At 43.4% G+C, this 12,155-nt stretch overlaps 1 protein-coding gene across 1 annotated transcript in view; it reads left to right on the top strand.

Annotated features, from left to right (window-relative positions):
* elp2 (elongator acetyltransferase complex subunit 2) overlaps nt 1–9,264 on the top strand; it is a 61,540-nt gene extending 52,276 nt beyond the window's left edge. Inside the window, exons 19-22 of the mRNA XM_035795891.1 lie at nt 2,021–2,142; nt 2,699–2,844; nt 4,522–4,635; nt 8,529–9,264. Of these exons, the coding sequence (XP_035651784.1) occupies nt 2,021–2,142; nt 2,699–2,844; nt 4,522–4,635; nt 8,529–8,712 (566 nt within the window). The 3' untranslated portion in view covers nt 8,713–9,264. The remainder of the gene's footprint in view (nt 1–2,020; nt 2,143–2,698; nt 2,845–4,521; nt 4,636–8,528) is intronic.
* The last annotated feature ends 2,891 nt before the right edge of the window (nt 9,265–12,155 follow it).

Below are 12,155 nucleotides of genomic sequence, written 5' to 3'. Positions count from 1 at the left end.
GTGTCCCTAGAGGGCTGGCTGCTGGAACTACATAGACAGCAGTGTGTCTCTAGAGGGCTGGCTGCTGGAATGACACAGACAGCAGTGTGTCTCTAGAGGGCTGGCTGCTGGAACTACATAGACAGCAGTGTGTCTCTAGAGGGCTGGCTGCTGGAACTAAATAGAGTGTGTCTCTAGAGGGCTGGCTGCTGGAACTACATAGACAGCAGTGTGTCTCTAGAGGGCTGGCTGCTGGAACTACACAGACAACAGTGTGTCTCTAGAGGGCTGGCTGCTGGAACTACACAGACAACAGTGTGTCTCTAGAGGCTACTGGAATGACACAGACAACAGTGTGTCTCTAGAGGGCTGGCTGCTGGAACTACATAGACAGCAGTGTGTCTCTAGAGGGCTGGCTGCTGGAACTACACAGACAGCAGTGTGTCTCTAGAGGGCTGGCTGCTGGAACTACATAGACAGCAGTGTGTCTCTAGAGGGCTGGCTGCTGGAACTACACAGACAGCAGTGTGTCTCTAGAGGGCTGGCTGCTGGAACTACATAGACAGCAGTGTGTCTCTAGAGGGCTGGCTGCTGGAACTACACAGACAACAGTGTGTCTCTAGAGGCTACTGGAATGACACAGACAACAGTGTGTCTCTAGAGGGCTGGCTGCTGGAACTACATAGACAACAGTGTGTCTCTAGAGGGCTGGCTGCTGGAATGACACAGACAACAGTGTGTCTCTTGAGGGCTGGCTGCTGGAACTACATAGACAGCAGTGTGTCTCTAGAGGGCTGGCTGCTGGAACTACACAGACAGCAGTGTGTCTCTAGAGGGCTGGCTGCTGGAACTACACAGACAGCAGTGTGTCTCTAGAGGGCTGGCTGCTGGAACTACATAGACAGCAGTGTGTCTCTAGAGGGCTGGCTGCTGGAATGACACAGACAGCAGTGTGTCTCTAGAGGGCTGGCTGCTGGAACTACATAGACAGCAGTGTGTCTCTAGAGGGCTGGCTGCTGGAACTACACAGACAGCAGTGTGTCTCTAGAGGGCTGGCTGCTGGAATGACACAGACAGCAGTGTGTCTCTAGAGGGCTGGCTGCTGGAACTACATAGACAGCAGTGTGTCTCTAGAGGGCTGGCTGCTGGAACTACACAGACAGCAGTGTGTCTCTAGAGGGCTGGCTGCTGGAACTACACAGACAACAGTGTGTCTCTAGAGGGCTGGCTGCTGGAACTACATAGACAACAGTGTGTCTCTAGAGGGCTGGCTGCTGGAACTACACAGACAACAGTGGGTCTCTAGAGGGCTGGCTGCTGGAACTACACAGACAGCAGTGTGTCTCTAGAGGGCTGGCTGCTGGAACTACATAGACAACAGTGTGTCTCTAGAGGGCTGGCTGCTGGAACTACACAGACAGCAGTGTGTCTCTAGAGGGCTGGCTGCTGGAACTACATAGACAACAGTGTGTCTCTAGAGGGCTGGCTGCTGGAACTACACAGACAGCAGTGTGTCTCTAGAGGGCTGGCTGCTGGAACTACATAGACAACAGTGTGTCTCTAGAGGGCTGGCTGCTGGAACTACATAGACAACAGTGTGTCTCTAGAGGGCTGGCTGCTGGAACTACACAGACAGCAGTGTGTCTCTAGAGGGCTGGCTGCTGGAATGACACAGACAGCAGTGTGTCTCTAGAGGGCTGGCTGCTGGAACTACACAGACAGCAGTGTGTCTCTAGAGGGCTGGCTGCTGGAACTACACAGACAACAGTGTGTCTCTAGAGGCTACTGGAATGACACAGACAACAGTGTGTCTCTAGAGGCTAATGGAACAACACAGAACAGTGCATCACAACCAACATTAATGACAGACGACATGGAGAGGAGGAACTGAGGCTTTGGGTTTATTTGTGTGTCAGTGGAGAGATTCATTGTTACCACTGAGCAGTTATGTACTGTTTTAGAACGTTTTGTGGTTCAATACTAATGCAAAGTGCAAGGTAGATGGGTATTTATTGTGCCTGTGTGTGTCTCCCCCATCCAGAGCCCCATTTCTCCCTGTACACATCTACCAGGAAGGACACGGCCGTACACACGCGCATCATATGGTCATGTGACTGGAGCGCCGACAACAAGTACTTTGTGACGTCGAGTCGAGACAAGAAGGTCATTATTCTACACCAGCAAGACCTTAGTGTTGTTAGTTAGTAGAGGTAGCTTGTATTCTCCGGACTTCAACGTCTATTCACTTCGGTCTGAGCGTGTGTTCACAAAGTTTCTCAGAGAAGGAGCACTGATCAAGGATCAGTTTTGTTGTTTAAATGGTGATGAATAAGAGGGTGAGGGGGTCCGATCCTAGAGCAGAACTTCTACTCTGAGAACCTTTTTGAAACAGGCCCTGATCCACAGTTTAAGAGTCCTTTGATGTCAATGCAAGACTGAAACATAATGATGTGCTAATCTCAAACCAGCATCAGCCTTCAAAGGTTGTTCCTTACAAATGAGCTCCTCAGTAAGTAAAGGTCACAATGGTAAGGAAGAGGCAGTAAAATACTGTTCATCATAGGCTACATCCCAAATGGCAACCTTTTCCCTTTACAGTGCACTACTTTTGACCAGGGCCCATAGAACTACATAGGCTATAGGATACCACCTGGGACCTACACACATTCTATGTCAGTGTGACTTTCCAGAATAACTTAATTCAAGTTTCTCTCTACAGGTGATAGTGTGGGGTGACTGCAGCAGTTGTGAGGCCATTGTGACCCCTGATGAACCCCCAGTCATCCGGCCCTGTTCCTCCATATTAGATGTAGGAGACTCGGCCACTGCTGTCTCCTTCTGCCCCATCCTGTGCCCCGGCAACAGGTACAATACTGAGGCAGTGCTTATTTTCTGAATTCCAATTGAACCACTAGCTCCCTTCACCCTAGACACTGCTGTAGGCCTGCAATTGGATAGGTATTAGCAATATGGTTGAAATGTATACGCAGCCTATCAGAAGGCATAGGGAAGCTTTAGCCGTTATCCGATCCAATAGTTTCAGATCAACAAGAGTTCCTAGGGGTTTCATATCTTGATGGTAGTGTGTATGGATGGAGTGTGTATGCTTCCCTTGTAGCCAACTGTCTGTCTATGGCCGAGTAACCCATCTTTGCACATGCACTTTATTCGCACATGCACTTTATTTCCACATGTGCTTTATTTCCACATGTGCTTTATTTCCACATGCGCTTTATTTCCACATGCGCTTTATTTCCAAATGCGCTTTATTTCCACATGCGCTTTATTTCCACATGCGCTTTATCTCCACATGCGCTTTATTTCCACATGCGCTTTATCTCCACGTGCGCTTTATCTCCACGTGCGCTTTATCTCCACGTGCGCTTTATCTCCACGTGCGCTTTATCTCCACGTGCGCTTTATCTCCACGTGCGCTTTATCTCCACGTGCGCTTTATCTCCACGTGCGCTTTATCTCCACGTGCGCTTTATCTCCACGTGCGCTTTATCTCCACGTGCGCTTTATCTCCACATGCGCTTTATCTCCACATGCGCTTTATTTCCACATGCGCTTTTTTCCCCAGCTGGCTTCTAAAGTTGATGACGTTTCTGTGTTATTTAGCCTTTTGTGTGATGTAAGCCTGCCTGTTAACCACATGTCCATCTGGGACAATAAGCCTGCCTGTTAACCACCATGTCCATCTGGGACAATAAGCCTGCCTGTTAACCACCATGTCCATCTGGGACAATAAGCCTGCCTGTTAACCACATGTCCATCTGGGACAATAAGCCTGCCTGTTAACCACATGTCCATCTGGGACAATAAGCCTGCCTGTTAACCACATGTCCATCTGGGACAATAAGCCTGCCTGTTAACCACATGTCCATCTGGGACAATAAGCCTGCCTGTTAACCACATGTCCATCTGGGACAATAAGCCTGCCTGTTAACCACATGTCCATCTGGGACAATAAGCCTGCCTGTTAACCACATGTCCATCTGGGACAATAAGCCTGCCTGTTAACCACCATGTCCATCTGGGACAATAAGCCTGCCTGTTAACCACATGTCCATCTGGGACAATAAGCCTGCCTGTTAACCACCATGTCCATCTGGGACAATAAGCCTGCCTGTTAACCACCATGTCCATCTGGGACAATAAGCCTGCCTGTTAACGACATGTCCATCTGGGACAATAAGCCTGCCTGTTAACCACCATGTCCATCTGGGACAATAAGCCTGCCTGTTAACCACATGTCCATCTGGGACAATAAGCCTGCCTGTTAACCACATGTCCATCTGGGACAATAAGCCTGCCTGTTAACCACCATGTCCATCTGGGACAATAAGCCTGCCTGTTAACCACATGTCCATCTGGGACAATAAGCCTGCCTGTTAACCACATGTCCATCTGGGACAATAAGCCTGCCTGTTAGCCACCAATAAGCCTGCCTGTTAACCACCAATAAGCCTGCCTGTTAACCACCAATAAGCCTGCCTGTTAAATAAATAAAGTTTGATTGATTGATGTATGTTCCTCCAGCTATCTGCTGGCGGTGGGGCTGGAGAGTGGCCAGGTCCTGCTGTATAAGTGGGAACTCAGTGAGGAGCCTGCTGGAGCATCAGACTGGACCAGATATGGAGAAACAGACTCCTCGTATCCTTTAGACACACACACCAGTATGCATGCACGCCCCACAAACACACAAACCCAAGCTTTCATCACACATTTCAGTTTATAAAATTACCCCCCTGCGCACACACCTTTTGGCACTGACTAACTACAGGCCTTTAGTCCAGCTGTCCTATAAGCACTGGTTCCATTATTCTACGCTGAAGCCTCCTCAAGACAACATATCTCAATGGATAAATACCCCAAAAGGTACTCTGACTCTTTAGGCAGGAGTTTTTATGACTCTGCCCAGAGTTTTTAGAGTATGTCCATAGTGGACCCTATTCCCTACCCTAAGGGTCCTGGTCAAAACTAGTGCACTATATAGGGAATAGGGTGGCATCTGGAAGGTAGCCAGAGAAAGAATATCCTCAAGTGGGTGTGGGTTTGAATAGCTGTGTATTAAATGGAGGGTTATTGAAGAGGAAATTGCAATCAACAGGCTCTTTTTGTGAAGGCCCCACCGGCTGAGTCATGAAGAGAAGGAAGGGAAATCTCTGGACTGAAGGAATGTTCTTACAATGTAATGTTACCTGATCTGTGAACGTTTGGTTTATTCATGCACCACAATTAACATGAATAAGACAAACGATAACGAAGTGAGGTATCACAATGCACGTGCCAATAACAGCTGAGGACAGAGTGGCATCTGATTCTGCGCCAACAAATACATACTACTGTATAAAACAACATTTAGTAGATTCAGCACCTTTGGAAATTTCATATGAGAACGTCTATGCTTCATCAGGTTTTATTTTTGTGCGTTATATCTGTATGTGACACCCTCAGGGAGCTAACACAGGTCTTTAGGTCTCAGGCATATTACACTACTCATCATGCAACCATGGTTGACCTAACCCTAGAAATATAATTAATTCTTATATAGTACCATGCGCCTAACAACCTATTTTACATAGTCTGCTTGTGGTAGACACAACACAATGATACACTATGACTGTAGTACAGTATGGAGACACAACACAATGATACACTGACTGTAGTACAGTATGGAGACACAACACAATGATACACTATGACTGTAGTACAGTATGGAGACATAATACAATGATACACTATGACTGTAGTACAGTATGGAGACACAACACAATGATACACTGACTGTAGTACAGTATGGAGACATAATACAATGATACAGTATGGAGACACAACACAATGATACACTGACTGTAGTACAGTATGGAGACACAACACAATGATACACTATGACTGTAGTACAGTATGGAGACATAATACAATGATACAGTATGGAGACACAACACAATGATACACTGACTGTAGTACAGTATGGAGACACAACACAATGATACACTATGACTGTAGTACAGTATGGAGACACAACACAATGATACACTATGACTGTAGTACAGTATGGAGACATAATACAATGATACACTATGACTGTAGTACAGTATGGAGACACAACACAATGATACACTATGACTGTAGTACAGTATGGAGACACAACACAATGATACACTATGACTGTAGTACAGTATGGAGACATACACAATGATAATATGATACACTAATGATACTGACTGTAGTACAGTATGGAGACACAACACAATGATACACTATGACTGTAGTACAGTATGGATGATGATACACTGACTGGAGACATAATACAATGTACAGTATGGAGACACAACACAATGATACACTATGACTGTAGTACAGTATGGAGACACAACACAATGATACACTATGACTGTAGTACAGTATGGAGACATAACACAATGATACAGTATGGAGACACAACACAATGATACACTGACTGTAGTACAGTATGGAGACACAACACAATGATACACTGACTGTAGTACAGTATGGAGACATAATACAATGATACAGTATGGAGACACAACACAATGATACACTGACTGTAGTACAGTATGGAGACACAACACAATGATACACTATGACTGTAGTACAGTATGGAGACATAATACAATGATACAGTATGGAGACACAACACAATGATACACTGACTGTAGTACAGTATGGAGACACAACACAATGATACACTATGACTGTAGTACAGTATGGAGACACAACACAATGATACACTGACTGTAGTACAGTATGGAGACACAACACAATGATACACTGACTGTAGTACAGTATGGAGACACAACACAATGATACACTATGACTAGTACAGTATGGAGACACAACACAATGATACACTATGACTGTAGTACAGTATGGAGACACAACACAATGATACACTATGACTGTAGTACAGTATGGAGACACAACACAATGATACACTATGACTGTAGTACAGTATGGAGACACAACACAATGATACACTATGACTGTAGTACAGTATGGAGACACAACACAATGATACACTATGACTGTAGTACAGTATGGAGACACAACACAATGATACACTATGACTGTAGTACAGTATGGAGACACAACACAATGATACACTATGACTGTAGTACAGTATGGAGACACAACACAATGATACACTATGACTGTAGTACAGTATGGAGACACAACACAATGATACACTATGACTGTAGTACAGTATGGAGACACAACACAATGATACACTATGACTGTAGTACAGTATGGAGACACAACACAATGATACACTATGACTGTAGTACAGTATGGAGACACAACACAATGATACACTATGACTGTAGTACAGTATGGAGACATAACACAATGATACACTGACTGTAGTACAGTATGGAGACACAACACAATGATACACTATAACTGTAGTACAGTATGGAGACACAACACAATGATACACTATGACTGTAGTACAGTATGGAGACACAACACAATGATACACTATGACTGTAGTACAGTATGGAGACACAACACAATGATACACTATGACTGTAGTACAGTATGGAGACACAACACAATGATACACTATAACTGTAGTACAGTATGGAGACACAACACAATGATACACTATGACTGTAGTACAGTATGGAGACACAACACAATGATACACTGACTGTAGTACAGTATGGAGACACAACACAATGATACACTGACTGTAGTACAGTATGGAGACACAACACAATGATACACTATGACTGTAGTACAGTATGGAGACACAACACAATGATACACTATGACTAGTACAGTATGGAGACACAACACAATGATACACTATGACTGTAGTACAGTATGGAGACACAACACAATGATACACTATGACTAGTACAGTATGGAGACATAATACAATGATACACTATGACTGTAGTACAGTATGGAGACATAACACAATGATACACTGACTGTAGTACAGTATGGAGACACAACACAATGATACACTATAACTGTAGTACAGTATGGAGACACAACACAATGATACACTATGACTAGTACAGTATGGAGACACAACACAATGATACACTATAACTGTAGTACAGTATGGAGACACAACACAATGATACACTATGACTGTAGTACAGTATGGAGACACAACACAATGATACACTATAACTGTAGTACAGTATGGAGACACAACACAATGATACACTATGACTAGTACAGTATGGAGACACAACACAATGATACACTATGACTAGTACAGTATGGAGACACAACACAATGATACACTGACTGTAGTACAGTATGGAGACACAACACAATGATACACTGACTGTAGTACAGTATGGAGACACAACACAATGATACACTGACTGTAGTACAGTATGGAGACACAACACAATGATACACTATGACTAGTACAGTATGGAGACACAACACAATGATACACTATAACTGTAGTACAGTATGGAGACATAACACAATGATACACTATGACTAGTACAGTATTTCATCACTGTTGTTTCCTTGACAACGCTTCCCCCCTCCAGTCAGAGTCACTCGCTGACGGTGAAGAGGCTGCGCTGGAGGCCGAGGGCGGGTCGAGCCGGCCAGGGGGGTGAGGAGGAAGACGAGGGCAGCATCACAGCAGCAGGCAGCTCCTGGGTACAGCTAGCCAGTGCAGGGGCAGACCACTCTGTCAAAATCTTCAACATCAACAGACTGGCTGTGTAGCTAGCGTTGGGCCGGAGACACTGACATCATTAGATCGTGGTATCCTGACACTGCTGACTGAGACTACAGGGCTTGTCTGGAGAGGAGTGGATCAGACCTTGGGCTGGCTGTTCACTGGGTCATTCCATTCACCCTCTGATAACCAGCCAGCTTGCTCAGACAAGGTAGTCACACGGCCAGGTCTGTTGATCCAGGCTGCTTTCAGGATGCCCCGAGCCCAGGACTTCTCTCTCTCTCTCTCGATGCAGCCCTGGTCTTTATCTTCCGTATTTATGCTCTTATTAAGGTCTGAGACGAGGGATATTAGGCTCACCGTTTCAACATACTTTTATGTTAATGTATTAATTTGTTAGGGTTCAGTAACTGTCAAATCAAGTCATGTTTGAAAGTCCCCTGGCTTCTTGATTACCATATCTTCTTTCATTGTGGTGTATTGCGGTCTCTTCATGTTCTGATGGCTTGAAATGTCCTTAGAAAAAAGGACACAATACTGCTGATACTTTTCATGTAAAATAAGTTACATTTCTGAATAAAGCTCTTTTTGTATACATAGGTTGATTCCTGTGAGTTAGTACCAGAACCAGTTGACCCCAATGACAATGATGACTGCATGACTTTGGCATTTTCCATCCCACTGTAGCAAAATGTAATAGCATACATCCAGCCTTGATTGGGAGTCCCATAGGGCGGCGCAGCGTCACCCAAGTTTGGCCAGGGTAGGTCGTCATTGTAAACTAGAATTTGTTCTTAACTGACTTGCCTAAACTATATATATATATATATATATAAAACATTGTTGATATACCATACAATTAACTTAATATAGACTACAACTTAGCAGTAGATTCCCTTCTCTTATGCTTGATACAGTGGAGTACTAGGGTAGAATAGGGTACAATTTATCATTCTCAAGGAGAGAGCCAGAGGAAATCCATATTTGCATCCCAAATACCTCCCAATTCCCTTACATAGTGCACTACTTTTGAGCAGAGCACATTAGGCTCTGTTCAAAAGTAGTGCACTAAATAAGGAACAGGTTGCCATTAGGATCATTGCCTACAGTTAGGATGTACTGTACATGCCGCAGAGCCATGGTTACGTGATGTACTTCAATATACTCACGGTAGTGTGCAAGTGTAGGCCATAACTCACTCTCTCAAATGGCAGAGCATGTATATGGAGACATTCAATCTGGGGCCCCTTGTCTAATAATATACACTATGGGTAAAAAGTTTTAGAACTCCTACTCATTCTAGGGTTTTTCTTTATTTTTACTATTTTCTACATTGTAGAATAATAGTGAAGACATCAAAACTATGAAATAACACATGGAATCATGTAGTAACCACAAACGTTTTAACAAATCTAAATATATATACTTTTTGACATCCTTCAAATAGCCACCCTTTGCCTTGATGACAGTTTGACATACTCTTGGAATTCTCTCAACCAGCTTCATGAGGTAGTCACCTGGAATGCATTTCAATTAACAGGCGTGCCTTCTTAAAAGTAAATTTGTGGAATTTCTTTCCTCAATGCGTTTGAGCCAATCAGTTGTGTTGTGACAAGGTAGGGGGGTATACAGAAGACAGCCCTATTTGGTCAAATACAATGTCCATATTATGGTAAGAACAGCTCAAATAAGCAAAGAGAAACAACAGTCCATTATTTAAGACATGAAGGTCAGTCAATCCGGTAAATTTCAAGAAATTTGAACGTTTCTTAATGTGCTGTCGCAAAAACCATCAAGTGCTATGATGAAACGGTCTCTCATGAGGACTGCTACAGGAAAGGAAGACCCAGAGTTACCTCTGCTGCAGAGGATAAGTTCATTAGTTACCAACCTCAGAAATTGTAGCCCAAATAAATGCTTCACAGTGTTTAAGTAACAGACACATCTCAACATCAACTGTTCAGAGGAGACTGTGAATCAGGCCTTCATGGTTGAATTGATGCAAATAAACCACTATTAAGGACACCAATAAGAAGAGACTTGCTTGGGCCAAGAAACACAAGCAATGGACATTAGACCGGTGGAAATTTGTCCTTTTGGTCTGATGAGTCCAAATTTGAGATGTTTGGTTCCAACCGGTGTGTTATTGTGAGATGCGGTGTGGGTGAACGGATGACCTCTGCATGTGTACAGTGGGGCAAAAAAGTATTTAGTCAGCCACCAAGTTCTCCCACTTAAAAAGATGGGAGGCCTGTAATTTTCATCATAGATTCACTTCAACTATGACAGACAAAATGAGAAGGGGGAAAAAAATCCTGAAAATCACATTGTAGGATTTTTAATGTATTTATTTGCAAATTATGGTGGAAAATAAGTGTGTATATGTATACAGCATTATGTATACAGTATCCTTTGAATCAGTGGATCACTTTGGCTGTGTTTACACAGGCAACCCAATTCAGATTTTTTTTTCTCACTGATTGACCAATCACATCAGATATTTTTCAGAGCTGATCTGATTGGTCAAAAAAACAATTAGTGAAAACATGATCAGAATTGAGCTGGCTATGTAAACGCAGAGCCTCTGAACAGAAAACGGATTACTACATAATACCATATTGGCTTGAAGTGTACAGAGGTCCATAGGTGTACAGTACAGTAGGCCTTGAGGTTGTCTTGCTGTAGCCTCAGTCCTACCTCTCATAGAGGATTGTTCTGGGCCTCTGAGCCCTCTGTCTAGCACTTACATGGTCAATATTTGACAGCACGATGGAAAGGCCTCTCTCTCTCTGTCTCTCTGTCTCTCACACACTCACTCACATCCTGTTTGCCATTGTGCCTTGACAGTTGTGTTATTTATCAACCTCTGCACATGGATCTTTTCATTCCTAATGTATTGGCCTTCCTGACTCTCTCTCTCTCTCTCTCTGTAATGTGTATGGATTGTAGACAGCTGACCTCATGTGCTGCGACCCGGTCTGTTTATGCCTGATTCCATTTTACCCTGTACATCATAGTTGGTTAGTTTAGTTTAGTTTAGTATGCTTTCGGCCTTACACTTTTGAGCATTTTTTTTTCTTTTTTTTTCTTCAATTTATTTTTCTTCTTCATGATGATCAGTGATGGAAATAAAAAATGTAATCACTGTAGCAATTTATTAAGCAACAGATTTTTTTTGCAATTGTTTTATTGAAAAATCTGATAATCCCATGCATCTGAAAAAAAATACTGCAAAAAAAGGAAAGCAACATTTTTTCTGTGAATTTATGTACGTATGAGAAACAAAATCATTTGAAATGCCCTGTTTGCGCAAGTAAAAATACATCAAAGGTCCAGACTACTGTAGAATCATGACTGCCATTTCCCCCACAATGCCTTTCGACAGCAAATAATTGCACTCCATTCTTTGTGGTAATGCATTCATTTGTACTCCTTCTAGAAGGGTTCTGAGGTGATAAAGCAAAGCAGCTCATGAATGATCAGGGCTAGA

This window comes from Oncorhynchus keta, chromosome 20, assembly GCF_023373465.1.
Source record: "Oncorhynchus keta strain PuntledgeMale-10-30-2019 chromosome 20, Oket_V2, whole genome shotgun sequence".
Taxonomy (NCBI): domain Eukaryota; kingdom Metazoa; phylum Chordata; class Actinopteri; order Salmoniformes; family Salmonidae; genus Oncorhynchus; species Oncorhynchus keta.
This window is presented reverse-complemented; position numbering and strand designations above follow the sequence as displayed.